At 45.0% G+C, this 16,633-nt stretch overlaps 1 protein-coding gene across 6 annotated transcripts in view; it reads left to right on the top strand.

Annotated features, from left to right (window-relative positions):
* Positions 1-16,633, top strand: part of Tnik (TRAF2 and NCK interacting kinase) — a 385,833-nt gene that overhangs the window by 265,305 nt on the left and 103,895 nt on the right. For all 6 annotated transcript variants that reach the window (XM_057756804.1, XM_057756803.1, XM_057756801.1 and 3 more), the window contains exons 7-9: positions 2,208-2,338; positions 13,829-13,883; positions 15,671-15,749. In XM_057756804.1, coding sequence (XP_057612787.1) covers positions 2,208-2,338; positions 13,829-13,883; positions 15,671-15,749 — 265 coding nt within the window. The remainder of the gene's footprint in view (positions 1-2,207; positions 2,339-13,828; positions 13,884-15,670; positions 15,750-16,633) is intronic.

Here is a 16,633-nt window from a genome sequence, read left to right as displayed (position 1 = left end):
CAAAGAGGAAAGGAAAATGTTCTCTTTGTGTATTCACAAAGCGTTTCCCCACTCATTCTGAAGAATGATTTGTGGGGTGATTGGAACCCTATGCTTAGACACTGTGTAGAGTATGTGGAGGGCCCCGACACCCCCTGCATTTCATGGTCTAAGTCCCTGCTGCTGTGACAGACAAGGGTGACTCTAGGTTTCAGGTGTTTTCTGTTGTTTTGTTTCATCAAAAGTATTCACATCAAGTCCTGCTAACTTCCCTGGCACTTGAGTTATTTTTAAATTCATTTTCTAGTTCCCCATGGCATCTGTGCAAAGGGGATTCTAAAGAGTCCATTTCGGGTGCACCCTGATCACCCCGCTTCACCCTGCTAGAGTTGGTGATCGGGAAACTCTGTTCTTCAGCCTGTCAGAACCTGTCCTAGTCAGATCTCTACCGCTGTGTCCTGGGTGAAAGGCAGCTTAGCAGAGGAAGGGCTACATTTACCCTTCCTCTGCTTGGCTCGCATTTCCAGGATACCGTCCAGCACTAGGGGAAACGTCAGGCAGCGAGAACTTGATGCACACAGTCGCACCGCACTCATATCCAGGACCAGTAAATGCACACACACACACTTTCTCCACTTGGAGACAGCCCATGACCCAGATCAAGAGAATGGAGTCACTCACAGTGGGTTGGGTCCTCCTGCAGACCAACCCCATCTAGACAAACTCTCAGAGACTCTCTTCCTGAGGTGGCTCTAGACTGAGCAAGGATGACAGCTGAAAGTATTCTAGAGTCCTTCACAAAAAATCTGCACTTGCTCTCATTTTATTATCTACAAGGGGTTTGCTAGTCATAGGATTATTTCCAAAGAAATGTGAGCATTTGCCCTTTCCTTTTGTTAAAATATATAATTTCCCATTCTATTGGCAACTGGAGTCAAGCGTTCATCACATGAACACTCGCTTTTCGAAACAGTAGCATACACGGTGAAGGCTAAATGGATGCATTCATAGAGACTAGGTGATGGGGCCTCAGGGATGTCCTGATGCTATTAACAAGCACTTCTTACAAATATAATGTATGCGACATCTCTCAAGAGGCACTTCGATTATCTCCTGTAAACAGGGTCATTCCACTTTGCTATCTTCATCTTTGCATTGTGGATTTGTAAACCTAACATAGGGGTGGTTTGCTTACTAGTCGCACTGCTAAGCAGCGGCAGGAATGGTCTGGAAAGTTGACAGTCTGACTAGCCCTTAGGTCGCAATCACAGTTTTGTGTTGCCCTTTGTGCCGTCTTTTACTGAACCCCTGACTTTTTGGTCTCAATGGAGTCTTGGTATAATCAAATACAGCAATTCGTGATTTCCTTGCTGGTGTATTTACCCACTTAACCATGCATTTTAAGGGTATATGTTCACAGTATATAAATGGTGGAAGGGACCAAATGCCCATTAAAAAGGAAGGAAACTAACATACGCTACAACCCGCGTGAGCTTTCAGGACATTGTGTTAAGTGAAATAAGATGCGTTCTGTGGGATCCCATTCATTTACTGGAATAGCCGGTGTTCTAGAGATGTTGGCAAGAGGAGGACTGGGTGAAGTGGGGGTCATAGGTTGTTATTGCTCAATGGTATAGAATCTCATTGGTGGAGGATAAAAGTGTTCTAGGGGATGAATGGTGATGATCTTAGGAGCTTTTCAGTCCCAGAAAATGTGCGTGAGAAGTGGTTCAAATCTATCCTAATCAGATTTCTATGGCTGTACTATCATACCATGACCAAAAGCGTCTTGGGTAAGGCAAGGGTGTATTTCAGCCCACAAGTCTCAGGTTACAGTCCATCAGTGAGTAAAGTCGAAAGCAGGAACTCGAGGCAGGAACTAGGAGACAGGAGCTGGAGCAGAGCCATCGAGGAGAGCTGCACACTGGCTTGCTCGGTGCTACCTGCTCAGTTTCCTTTCTTATCTTCCCCTTGCCCAGGGATGACTCCACCCACAATGGGCTAGGCCCTCCCACATCAAGCATCTATCGTGAAAATGCCCTACAGATTTGCCTACATACAACTTGATAAGGACATTTTCTCAATTGAGGTTCCTCTCCATATATTGTGCCAAGCTGACCAAATAAATCAAGCTAAAATATATATCTTACACATGAGGAATGCATATCCATTTTATTCTCACATCCAGCCTGAGGTCCTAATCTACTCAACTGTGCTCTCTTCAATAGTGGACTTTGGAGTGAGTGCCCAGCTTGACCGAACAGTGGGCAGGAGGAACACATTCATTGGGACCCCCTACTGGATGGCACCAGAAGTCATTGCCTGTGATGAGAACCCAGATGCCACGTATGATTTCAAGGTATGGTTTCTTCACTGTGTTGTGAAGCCGTGTCTGAACCCTTGTCCAATTTTGCGAGGGAAAACGCTCACAGGCATTTGTGTTTGTGATTTATGTGACACAATGGGAGAACTAGAAGACATTATTTGGACTAAGATTTTAAGACACTCAAATAAGAATTGTTTAATGAAAAAAAAAAAACTCTTTACGGGCGGTGGTGGCGCACGCCTTTAATCCCAGCACTTGGGAGGCAGAGGCAGGCGGATCTCTGAGTTCGAGGCCAGCCTGGTCTACAAGAGCTAGTTCCGGGACAGGCACCAAAGCTACAGAGAAACCCTGCCTCGAAAAACCAAAAAAAAAAAAAAAAAAAAAAGAATTGTTTAATGGACTCACCCATGATATTTGATTACCCATTTATAAAATGATATTGAAATTATTTCCTATGCTTTTAAATTTGCTTTTCTATCTTTTTCTTAGGAAATAGATAAGGTTTATGTTTGGGGTTATATTTTAGTTTTGGCAAAGTATATATTCTTATTACCCCTTTTCACCTATTAATTCTTTAGATTCATTTTTTACTGATACATAAAACATTCCAATTGTACATATGAAAGGAGTCCCATGTAATGCTTTCATATATGCACATAGGCACAATGTTTAAATCAGGATAAATATATTCATCTAAAGATCCTATTTTAAGGTAAACAAATCTCAGAGGGCCCAAAGTAGTAGCTCAGTTGGTAAAGTACTTGCCTCACAAGCATAAAAACCCAAGTCAGTCTTTTAGAACCCACATAAAGAGCCAGCCATGGCGATGCAGGTTTGTAATCCTAGGCCTCACAGGCTAGTCAGCCAACCTAGCCATACTGGAAAGGTCCAAACCAGTGACTGGCCCTGTCTCAAGAATCAAGGCTTCTGAAAAATGATACCCAAGGTTGACTCCTGGCCTCCCCATGCACAAGAACCCAGCTGCAGCAGACATACACCTGCACACACACGCTCACTCACAAACATTTGAGAACTCTTTCTTCTAGCTTTTTGAACCTGTGAGCACACTATTGTAATTACACTTACCGACCACACAATAGCGCACAGGAACTCCATGCTCCTAGCCAACTAGAGCACAGCACATGTTAAACCAAAATATGAATATTGGGGGCATCTTCTTGTAGTTACAAGACATCAGGTTGTTCATTTCCACAGTGCTAACCTTAGGTACACAGACGTTTCTTCTCTGTAGGAGAATAAAGAAGAATGTAGGATGCTTTGGTTTTCCTCTACGGTGGCATGGCATTTCACAGAAATCTGATGTATCCCTTGTTACTTTCATTATAGACTGGAGCATGCCACTAACATTCAACATTCAGGCCATGTTCAGTAAGATTCTCCTGGCAGCTCTCGTTGACTCAGTTCCTCTAGCCAATGATCTGACAAGCGCCACAGTTACAAGTCCCTCGAGAGCTACGGTGCCTGACCACACTGTTTTTGTATACATCCCTGTTAAGAGAAAGTGAAACTGTGGACAATGAGAACTAGAGCAACTGTAGAGTTCTCAGGCCATGCACTAGGCAGAGACACTGTGTGGGCAAAAATGCAATACTATCTGGGATTGGTTTGGAAGTCCAAGGACTTTCCCTCAAGACTAGTAATGAGAGCAGACCTTCACAGGTACACACCCAGTGGGTGATATTCTCTGAACTTTAACTTGAACATGGGTCTCCCAACTCTTCATTTTGCTCTTTGTGGTCACTTGTCCCACCCTGCAAAATAGTCTTGTGTAGTTTCGATGTGTCATTTGTTATCTAGATTGGTTATTATTTGATTTGTCTGATTTGCCTTCTAAAGTGGCTTTATTTTTTTTAAAAAAAAAAAGCGTTAAATCGTCATCAAAAGAATTCTTTGGAAAAGAACCCTCAGGGCCCTTTGTTTCTGCAGTGTGGTTTTAGGAAATAGTTACTGGGTGTGTATATTAATTTCATAGTACCCATACCAAGAGTATATTTCAGGAATTTCTCTGTTAAAGTTCGCGTGCTTTTCCACATTTGGTTATGTTAAAATCAGGTCACAGCATTGCAGCCAGTACAGTCTTTGAGACCCAGTGTCTCCGAGCACTGACGGAATCATTCACCTCTTTAGAGAAGTGTAAGCTTGAGAGTCTTGAAAACATAAAAAATCCCCTCCTTCCTTCGAAGTTTATCCCTCTGATGACCTGGCGTCAGTCTGTCTAAGAGCAACTGCCACATTAAAAATTAATCCCTGGATAAAATAATTGTCACTTATTTAAACTGCTAATGATCGGCACATTTTAATAGTCCCATCTGCAAATCTGCCAGAGAATGTGCTACAAAATATATATCCCAGACGAGCTATGCGTATTTTAATTGGATGTAAGCAGTTCTTCAGACTGTAGTTATGTTGACAAGTGCTACCCAGGTCTACATCTATGCCACAAACCACTTCAAAATATAGCAGGAGTGAGCTGGAGGGGTGGCCCAGAGGCTAAGAGCACTTGTTACTCTCACAGACGATCTGAGGGTTCAAATCTGAGCACTGACGTGGTCGATCACAACCATCTATAACTCCAGTCCCAGGGGATCTGATGCCCTGTTCTGACCTCCAGTGGCACCATGTACATGTGTGGTGAACAACACACTCACCATGTGCATGTGTGGTACACTGACACACTTGCAGCAAAATACCCAAATACATAAAATAAATAAATCTAAGTTTTAAAATAAGATAAGTTATACCAAGAAGAACCACAGTGTCTAGATTTTCATTCCTGTCTTAATCTTTTAAGTGTCAGAGTGGGCCATATTAGGTGCTGTGTGTATTCTCTGTAGCATAGACAAGACCCTCATAGCTGACTTGTTTTTAGGAGAGAAACTAGAATCGCTTTTCCTTTTGGCCAATCCAAAGCTTGGAATAAAGTTCAATCCTGGATGTCTTTATCAGACTATTGCTAAAAAATACTGTTTAGAACTGATGAGATTCCAATATAAAAAGAATATTTAAAAATCCATGATTTAAAAAAACACCCTCGCAGAGGAAATAGGTTCAATTGTGTCAGTCATGTAGGCTACAATGTGAACTTGTTCATCCAGATTGTCATGCATGCAGTTGTTCACAAGGAAGAAAACTCTTTGCCTAGTGTATGAACTTTGCTGGTCGCCAGTCACAGGCAGAAGCGACTTGTCTGACATGTGAATGAAGAACACGAAGCAGAAAGGATTCTGGGGAATCGTAGGGATTTGTTTTGACTACTCTGTAATTCTACTCTGAACCAGAAAGGATGGGAGCTCTTAAAACCTGGCACTGTATCCTACCGTGTTTTCTGCTCAGAGTGCCCAGGAATGTGATCTGCCACCAGGGGAAGACTTGACAACAAGCTGACTTTGAGACTATTTTTTCATTCACTCTATGTGTGCTTATTGAACTCGCACTGGTGTGTGTGTGTGTGTGTGTGTGTGTGTGTGTGTGGTTAGGTGAGCTCTCTGCATAAGCCATTTCTTACTAGAGACCTATAAAATTCGAGGATTTGATCTATTCAGGGAATAGTCCATTTGAGACACCAGGAGTCCTGGCCTTGGCAATGACCTCAACATGTTGGGCTCTCATGTAGGTTAAATGTCTGCTCCCAACATTTCAAGGTGGCATGTATCGAAGTAAAGATGCTTCGAATAGCACTAGATTCTGTAAGCTTCACCAAGACAGCTCTGGCTTTAAAATGAAGGTGAAATGGAGACTAGAGTTTAGTTTTGTTGTGGGATTTATCATTTATTATTATTGATTATTATTTGATTTATTTTGAGATTCTTTTAAAAACTGGTAGGTGTTTCTATTTTGCCCAATTCCTTTTTTAAAGATTTCTTTTTAATGATGTGTATACATGGGTATGTGGGTATGTGCACATAATTGCATATGCCTTTGGAGGCCAGAAGATGCTGCCACATCCCTTGGAGCTAGAGTTATGGGTGGTTGTGAGCTAATAATGTGGGTGCTGAGCACTGAAGCCAGGTCATCTAGAAAGCAGTTTATATTCATGACTACTGAACCTCCTGAGCCATCTCTCCAGTCCCTGAAGTTTCTTATGAAAGCGAAAGTAGTTGACTAGCCTACGGACCTCCGTGGAAAGGGAGTCTAGAGTTGGGGTTCTCGCTGCAGTCTGGTTTTGTGTGGAATCGATGTGTTCAGGGAGGAACCCACAGACTGTGAGGAGGAGAGACTGCATTGCATTTGCCTGGTGTGCTGGCTTTCTCTTGGGGGCCCTTCCTTTCTTGTTTCCAGAAATTCTGTCAAAACACTTCAAGCAAAAGGAAAGGTTTCATTCCCTGGTAAGAATGCAGGGCAGTAATGAAAGCTTTCCCATTTAATAATAAGAATTCAAAAGATTTGAAATTAATAAAGCTGTTCAAAATTCCTAGGCTGTTTAAACTGGTATTTTTAAAAGTTACTGTAAATTATATTTCAGTAGGATGGAATCTGACAGGTAACAGAGATTCCCACCAAAGAAAGCTCTGTGTGGCCAGGCCCATATTTATTGGAATCTGACAGAGTAAAGACCTAATTCTCTATCCAGGGGAATACTATGCCCTGCATTAGCAATGAGGCACAAGAGTAGTGTGTGTTTGGTACCCAAATGTGACTACCAAAGCATCTTCCTCTTACTGTATCCTCACTCCCACTCGCCTGATGTAGAAACACTGTACATGCACAGATATACAACGCACTACACACATGTATGAACACATACATGGACGTACATGCACATCCATGGTGTTGGGGGTGTACAATCTGCAAATAGCCTAGAAAGATTGAAGCACATAAATGATGCATGCTTAATTCTTATTTTGCATGTCGTTCTGCTCTGTTTTTATGTTTTTGTATCAATAGAATTTGCTCTTTTAATTGAGCTAGTGAGGTGATAAATGTCCAAGAAAATGCCTCACACACACACACACACGCACACACACACACACACACACATCCCATACCTCGTGGGTCCCTTCCTTTGGGCCTGACTTTTGCTGACACTACGTGTCATTCGAGAGACTTGTCCCCCATCAGTGGCAGGTCTGCAGGTACAGGTGCTTTTGCTGAGCTCCTTAGTGTCCCAGGCATGGACTTTATTAGGCAAGGTGGAAATGTTCCTTTGAACACGAGGGTCAGCTGGAAATCAGGTGAGCAGCAGTCTGGAGGGAGAATCTTGACAGCAGGTGCTAACGAGAACACACTATGTAGGTTGCCCCCAAGTGGGGCAATTCCAATTGTAGACATGTCCTGCGCCCTGTGTACTATGCTCCACACAGGGCTCCTTCCAAGTTCACTCAGAAGACACCGTGTAGTCTCAGCAGTCCCAGCTGGTCTACTTCCTTCAGGCACAGCACCAATCCCATGGACGATGCATCTCCCAACAGGTTCCTTTGTGCCAGAGAGCAAGTGTAGGTAGGCAGGGATGGAGGTCCTGTGTTGCCTTTGTTTTCTCTGTGAAAGGGGAATGTGAACGTCAAATGTCCAGAGCTGCAGCTGCCTGGACATCCGCCCTGACCCTTTCTTCAGTTCTGTTTGGTATATAGGTACATAATCAGTTATATATTCTGAGGTTGCAAAACCACTTTATGGTGGTATTATACCACACACACACACACACACACACACACACACACACACACACACGTATATATCCAAATGAAAGACTACTGTCATGTCTGTGAGGCATTGTAGAACCCAGCTAGCTGTGCTCTTTGCTAGGCTGTCCCAGCACACTAGGGTATCACAACCTATGATATTATTTTATAAAGGTATCATATAGTGTCTGGCATGCGGTAAGAAGTGCTATAGGACAGCTTTGTGCTCACGTATCTCATGAAAGTCTGATTTTTGTGGCCATTTTTTGATCCAATGAAACAAGCAGTTTCATGCAGCTCAGTCTCTGGGCATTGCCCATCTCTCGGTGCCTCCTGTTGAGCTAGAACTCACATCACCAAAGCTCTAACCAGATTAAGCTGATCTCTATAGCAACCACACACATGCATATGATTTCTTTATTCCCAGTTGAAATATTTTTAAAAGAACAGACAAATCAAAAGTATGTTTCCAAATGCAAGACCGTTTCCATGTCTGTGGAGCACTGTACAATCCAGCTGGTTGTGCTCCTTATCAAGCGATTGTCTGTCTGTCTAGACACCATGCTGTCCCTACTTTGAAATACTTGGGTCATTCCCATTTCTGTTTGTCCATCTGATATCTGATCAGGTCTGCCAGTAGGGGGCCACAGAGGGAGACTACAAAGATGCTGGAAGACAGGTAATGCCCAGTCTGCTTTTTCTGGGCTCCCGGTTTCTGCCTGGCCTGCCTTATGCCACTGGGCTGTGCAGCTCATTGCCTTCTCACCTGGCTCAGGTATACCCACTGAACTGTCAGTTGGCCAAAGTTGACCCCCAAAAGTCTGCTGCTTGTTGTGCACTGTGCCTTGTTAGGACCGTGGAGCATATCAACTTGTTGAATTCTTCTGTCAACTCTGCAATGCATTCCCTTCACATTGTAGCTGAGAAATGGTCTCCAGACTGTTACTGACTTTGTCTTGTCACCAAGTGACCAGTGCTGTGTCTGAGCCAGGTCCGTGGCTGCAGTAGAGCACACTAGACGTCTAGCTACCCATTCCTCTCCTTGCGTGGCAATTTTAGGGTATGGATGCTCTCTTCCACTGAGCTGGGCAGCTCAGATAAGGAAGAATGTTCTTTTGTTTTGTGCAAGTTACTGTGTGTCAACTGTCCCCAGGCCTCAGCCAGAAGCTGTACCTTGAGTCTGCCTTCTCAGAGGCACTTGGATTTGTCTTTGTTCTGTTTGTAATGCGCACAGGGATGGGCTATTAATCATGCTGCAGGCCAGGCGGCACAGCGCCACTGGAATAATGAATTGCCCAAAGCCTGCCCAAACGAGTCACCCCGTGATCACGAAGGAGACTTAGCTCTGCCTCGCTCTCCCATCGTGCTCTCTTCCCTGCTCATCCCCAGCGCTCTGTCTTGACAGTGGTAATGTGAGCATTTCCCCCTTTATTTAAGTTCTGAAGTGTCTTTGGAGCCACTAAGTTATCTAAAGCTTAAACAGGGCCTGTCAGGGACATTTAGAACCTCCAACATAGGCAGTTAAGCAAAGCTTACAAGCAGCTTTGGGTCTATATGATCAAGAATTTGAGAATATAACTATCTCTCTTTTAAAAATGGAATAACTCCAGTACAAAATGATACTGACAGTAATATGAAATAAAGTCCTTACCAAGCAGTAGTCAAGTGACTGGCCTGACCATGTGACTAGACAAGGAAAAATACACAGGCTGTTTGGATAGGATGATAGGGGCTCTGATGTGAACAGGAAGGCTAACAAAGAGACATCTTTTCTTTACTAACCATCCCTTCTTCCTGTGGTACAATTCCAGGAGGGCCTGGCAGGTGAGACCTCCCATTTTCCTACAGTCAAGCTCTTTCTCTTCATATTTCCTCTACTATTATTGCGTATATACATGCATATATGTATGTATACCACATGTACATACATGAACACCTAGGCATAATATAAACATTTGTATACGTGCATACACATGTACACATATACACAGCTATAAACACACACATATACATATACACATACATATGATCATTTGCAAATATCTTTGCCTGGAATCGTCTGGAGTCATGTTGTCCAGAGCTGATGTGATGAGCATAGCTTCAGAAACTCTGCCTGCCGCCTTTCTGACCTGGTGTCATTCATCAGTTGGCAATGACCTCAGGTTGCGAGATGGGTGCTGTAACTCTAGACACCATGCTTGTATTCAAGGCATGAAGAAGTGGAAAGGAGCTTGTAGGACAGCACCAGCTGCATTAGCTCCCTATCTTGGGAAAGCACAAGCTCCCTGGCTTGTTTGGGTGTGTTTCATGGGTCATAGCTCTGGCCACAAATGTAACCCACTGCTGGGGTGCCAGGATACACAAGTGTAGCTTTAGGGTACCATGAAATGGAGGTGACAGTGGGAGTGGGGTTCAAATTAGCCAACAAGTGATGTCTGCCAGAAGTGCATGGGAGAAAACCATGACATCCAGACTAGGAGACGGAGACCCTCACCCAGCAGTACAGGCAAGAAAGATCCATGTGCTTGAGCCCCGTTGTGCACCAGATTTTGTACTAGGCAGCGTTCCTGAAAACATGCATGCCACCAGCACCTCCTGTGCCATTGAGAAAGCTAAACTGGGTAGCATTCTGCAAGTCACTAAATCAGGAACATGGAATCAAGCCTGGCTGTGCCTGCTTCTGAAACTTGTTCTCTCTACCAACCTACATCTCCTCTAGGAAGCTAAGGCTAGCTTTGCAGGGAAGGGATGGGACGTCACTGAATCTCTGCTCCTTTGTTTCTCCAACACCTCACTCACATGTGGACAGAGTAAGAGTTAGGGACAATTATTTGTGGGTTGCTGACTTAAAGATGAATTCTCTAGACCAGGCATTGTGATAACAGAGCCAGCTCCATTTTCTATATGGACTCAGTGATCTGGGGGAAGGAGGTCTGTGAAGACAGCAGGCAGCCTGGACCATGGCTCCTTTTTTGTTCATTCATCACATCTATAAATCGAGTTTACTATGTACCATACTGCCCAGTCAACAAAACATAGACCAACAAAACACAGGCTTATTGCCCTCTCGCTCCCCCTCTCTCTCTTTCTCTCCCTTTCTCCATCTCCCTCCTTCTCCATCTCTCTCCCTCTCCCTGTCCCCACCCTGAGTGTGTGTGTGCATTATGTGTTGAGGTAAAGGACATAAAGAACACAGACTGCATTAAAGTAGTGATGTATCAATAGACAGGATGGTGAGGGCCATCACCTGTGTGAGCGGCTAACGCGAGAAAAGTCAGTGGTTGGCACAGCAGAAGGAAGCTGCCGGGATCCAGACTTCCTAGAGGGTGGAGGGAGAAAAGAGAGGCCAGCTTGCACATCCCTGTGGATCTGTCCTCTTTGCCACCTCTACTCCATATGAGAAAGTTTGAACAGAAACTCAGAAACAGAAGTAAGCCTGGCTGCGCTGTAATTTTTCTCTCTGTGAAGCTTGGCCTGGAGCCCTCTCAGCGTGGTGCCATCATTTCTTTCCAAATGTGTGAACTGTCACACAGCACAGAGCACCCTGGGCCTGAAGGCCATTCCAGTCTACCCCTACCGTGGCAGTTAGCAACAGAGAGCCTTGCTTCCTCATGCTCCAGAAATGCTCTGTTCCGAGGCTTTTGGGAAACGGCTGGAGAAAATAGCAAGTCCTGATGATTTGGAGCACTATTAGAACAGCACAGGGACCTTTGATGCTGACCCTCCACTTCCAGCTCTTCTCTGTTTCCTGTCTGACACCACCCATACAGGGAGTGTCTTGATGTTCTCTCCTGTTCCGAAGCCACTCTGTGTGCCAACTGTAAAGCCAGGTACAAGAGAGCCATGTTCTCATCTTTGTTGTGTTACACGCCTGAGCCAAAACAAGAAACGGTCATTTGCTGGAACACACACATTCTGAGAGTGTTTATATCATCTAGAGCTTTGGAAGAAATCCAGAAAAGGAGCAGAGAGTAAGGACAGCAGTTGACTCCCCGCACTGCTGTGTTGGCATCTCAGCCCAGCACTTCACTGCCCCCATTGCTACCTGCGCTAAGGGGACTGCATTCTGGGAGGTAGGCTAGGCACCAGTACATCCCTCTGTATATCTTAAGGGACTCTGCTCATATACTGAGCAGGCTGCCTGTCAGTCACAGGCTACTGAGAAATTCAGTGCAAGGGAATGACTCAGCATGTAGTCCATGACTCCCTTCCAATTATACCCCCACACACACACACACCTTGTGCCCTTGACATTGGTTTGATAGGGATAGTGAGGAAGTTCACTTTGATATTTATAATTTGAGTGCAAAGGAGAATTGCAAGGGAGAATTTTGAATAATGTGCATAAAACCCCTAAAAACCTGGGAGTGTGATGGCGGATGATATCAGAATACAATCCCTGGACCAGATCCATCTCAGGTGTTCTTACCCATCAGCTGAGAGGAGGGAGCAGCAAGCATCCTTCTGGACTTGTTTCGTGGTTTCCTCCTTGTCTTGCTGACATTGGCCATGACATACTCAGAAATCAGCACACATGGATAGAGAGACATGAGGATTCCTTCCAGTAAAGCGGGAAGCACGGGCCATGGAAAACTCTGACTAGAACATGACAGTCAGCCAAATGTAAGAAGGCAAGTTAGAAGCACTCAGGAGGCAGAGGCAGGCAGATCTCTGTGAGTTCGAGACCAGCCTGGTCTACAAGAACTAGTTTCAGGATAGGCTTCAAAACTACAGAGAAACCCTGTCTCGAAAAACAAAAGAGAAGGCAGGTTAGAGCTGAAGACCTGTCTTCCATGGAAGTCTATAAATGAGCTAGAGAGCCTGTACTGAAATGCATGCGAATTCCCCCCTCAGAACCTCCCATCCTCATCCTGTCATTGTAATGGGTACATTGTTGTGCATTGGACACATTGAATGTAACTAATACCTACTAAATGGTTCAGCAGTTCTGAGTTGATTTAGAAAGCATAAAACCTTGTCCCCAAGACTTATACACCAGGGTTTGCAACCATTTTCTGTAGAGTAGCCTAAACTGGACACACTCCAAATATCTCTCAGCATGTGTATCAGACTCCAGTACATCCGCTTAGCAGAATACTACTAAATTGACAAAAAGACACAAAGTATCAAAATATGATGCAATCAAGAGGGCCTTCTAGAATGTTTCATAAGTGGAAAAAAAAAAGAAGATGCCAAAGGCCCCATAGTGTTTTGTTTTTCTATGAAGTTTGGAAGATGTGATCTACAGTGATGGAGAGCAGGGGAAAGAGAGCCGGGAAAGAAGGGGAAATCTACAGGGGAGAGTACAGTCTTCTGGGGGGTGCCACACCTGAGCGGGTGGTAGCGTCATACATGTGCAATGTACTATGTAACAGCTATAGCCCAATGAAAGCATTGAAAGAAAACACTGTGTCTGAGACGGAGAGCAGATGGGAGGGGGACCCATCTGGGAGAAGGGAGGGGGCTACAAGAGTGTGGAAGGGGAAGAGAGGAGGCTGGAAGAGACATGGGAGGAAAGTAGATGCTAGGCAGAGGTAATAGTATCATGAAACCCTTATTTTACGCAAGTTAAAAAACTGGAAACAGCAAAATTTCCTATGGCTCCCCTGACGTGTAAGTCTCAGTAATAAACTAACTTTAAAAACCCTTATTTTTTTTTCATACATTTATTGGGAACATACCATATGCCAGGCACCAGGAAAAATATGTGCAGTGCAAAGCGAGTGTGACTCCTCCGGCTCTGCAGCTGGATGGGAAAAATAGGTTTGTAAACAGACAATGGATTGACTTCCCCACAGGCAGTTCTGAAGTCATTACCAGGTTTAACCAAATTGTCCTCTGTTAATTGAATTTGTGTGTGTATCTGTGCTTTCTTGTTTTACAGAGTGACTTGTGGTCTTTGGGAATCACCGCCATTGAGATGGCAGAAGGTGCACCCCGTAAGTTCCTTCCCTGGGTAAAATTTGCTGCTGGGTGGTCCTGTGGGTCTTGCAGGCTCCTTGCCAGGGCTGCGGTTGGACTCCTTCTGCTCCACTGAGCCTGGCATGGGTCTGCTGTGGCATATTTAAGGAGCAGGAGCATCTTAAATCAGCCAGGATGTCTGTTCATTTCAGAGCAGCGTGGTTTTGCTAGGAAAAAGAACGCTAACCTGGGCGAGTCTTTTTGCCTTACCCACTTACTGTGGGGCTCACCCCTGAGGCACTATGCATCCCACAGAACTTGGCGCAACCACAGACAATGTCAGCTCCCATGTACAGAACTCCAAAGCTCAATTCCTGGGCGCAGCTTTCACAAGCACCTGCACTCAGAGGCTGCCCCTCTTCTGGAAATATTAGGATTTGGGATTTAAGATGTCTCTGCCCTTATAGGAGCAGTGTCCCGAATGCTTGCAATCTTGAGAACCTCCCGAGTCCCCTGGAACTTTGTGCTAGCACCATAGAAGACCTCTGGAAGCTGTTGCAGTGGTGGAGGATTGAGGCTGTACCTCTCAGAACTCCCTGACTGTCCCCGTCAGTGCCAACCTTAGTAGACACCAACACCCCCTTTCCCAGAAGACATGGGTTCACTTTGCAGGCAGCTGTGATTCAAGCAACACCCTGATACCTAGCTGTCCCTGCCTGGGACTACAGGACAGTCTAGGACCCACCTTCCCTCCTCCACCCAGGGCTAGGATTGCGTCACTATAGCATGACTCTTTGCTGGCCCCTTCTCCATCCCCCAGGAGTGCCCTTGCATGAGTATTCCCACGCCTTCACCCCTTCTCATCTGCTTCTCACAGGCCCACGCTGAAAGGACCTGCAAAGACATTCATGACCGCTCATTCTTAGACTTCGCCCTCTTATTTTCCTTAAGTTTCTTGAATCCATGTGCGGCGTGATTGATTTGGAGTGTTTGTTGACAAAATTTCCTTTGCTCACGATGACATTTGTGAGTCGCCGAATTTCAGATACCACACTCTTAAAACTGTGTTATCATTCTGAGTGGTAGACAAGACTAAAAATAAACTACCCACAGACTCCTCTGGCATCGAGGGAGCATATATTCTCATTCTTGGTAACAAAAAAAAAATGTATTCTCACTGTTAGAAAGTAAGCAGTAGGATATGTGGATTGGAATAAGAATGTAGAGAGTGTGTTCATGATATTGTGTTTATGAGCTGACTTCATCCCATGGTCATCCTGGAGCTGGAGGGTTCCAAACTCAAGGCACCCCATGCAACCTGAAAGCTGCTCGGGACATTTGGTGTCCTGGCACCATACCAAGAGCCTGGAAATGTGCGGAGAAAGCAGTGTTTGCATGAGCCTCCAATGGGGAGACGGGGCTGTGGATGTCTAGATGCCTCTTAGAGTATAGCTTAGGCTTTTGTTAAAGAAAATTATCTCAGCCATGCCAATCTGACATCTGCTTGCTGTTGATTTTGAATGGCAGCTGGCTACCTACAGCAGAGATGGCTAGTGTTTGGCCCTTTAGCTTATTTTCCTTATGACATGAAGTCGTGGTCACTACGATTGTTTGTATCTGTTTGAAATGGGAATTTTATGATATTCATCTAATTAAACACCAGCCCTTTGAAATGCTTGCCCAACAGAGGTGTCTGGGCATCTGACCCCTTCCTGGCAGGCGCCTTATGGACACTGAACACTAGTGCATGTTTTCTGCACAGCCAAGATGGTAGCATGGATTTGGCCTCTGACTGGCTCTGGTTCTTGTTTTCGGTCTCCCACAGCCCTCTGTGACATGCATCCTATGAGAGCCCTCTTCCTCATCCCCCGGAACCCAGCGCCTCGCCTCAAGTCTAAGAAGTGGTGAGTTTGCCCTTCAGTAGTGTGCAGATCTGAGGGTGAAGCTTTTATGTGCTCCTTCCTGTCCGTGTATGTGTGTGTGTGTGTGTGTGTTTGTATGTGTGTGTGAACATGCGTCTGCAGGTGCACATGTGTGCTTGAGTGCAGAGGTCATGGGTTGACCTCAGTTATCGTTCACAGTGGCTTCCTTACCTTAGTTTTATAGAAAGGGTGTTTCATTAAACAGAGGTTACCACTTTGTCTGGACTGGCTGGTCAGTGAGTCCCAGCAATCCCCCTGGCTCACTTTCCATAACAATGAGGTTACAGACACATAATACTGTACCTGGCTACTGTACTATGTGTGTGCTGGGGATCTGAACTCAGGTCCTTGTGCTTGCAGGGCAAGCACCTTACTGACTTAGCCATGTGCCCAACCTCTCTGAGATCTTTTGAATTACCTCGGATCCCTCTCTAGGTCCTTCCAGGTGGATTAAAAGGATGCATACCGCAGCTTGCAGTTGACATTCTGCATGCTACCATTCATCTTGGAGTAGCAGCTTCATTACCTGCTGTCTGTACAGTACATTGCTAACCCTATCCTCAAGGCAAAGAGCCATTAGCCAAAATGAAGCCCAAGTAATGGCATGCAAACGCCATGATTTATGACCGCAGTGTGTTTTCCTGACTACATGGCACTTTTCGTCAGAGATGTGATGATTTAGAATCAGCCCATTATATTGACTGGCTTCTAGCCCTCAAGACAGTGGTTCCCTGCCCGCCCACACAGACCAGCTAATGGTCCATGCGATGTTTCTGGCATGGGAAATTTTGGGTCTTTGTGGGGGGTTTTTAGTACCTTTCTCTCTGTGACAGGGCATGCTGGCTTCCTATTTTGGGGAGAGCAGT

The sequence above is a fragment of the Chionomys nivalis genome, chromosome 24, assembly GCF_950005125.1.
Source record: "Chionomys nivalis chromosome 24, mChiNiv1.1, whole genome shotgun sequence".
NCBI classification, from domain to species: Eukaryota; Metazoa; Chordata; class Mammalia; order Rodentia; family Cricetidae; genus Chionomys; species Chionomys nivalis.
The sequence above is the reverse complement of the archived record's forward strand: the minus strand, read 5'-3'. Positions and strand labels throughout refer to the sequence as shown.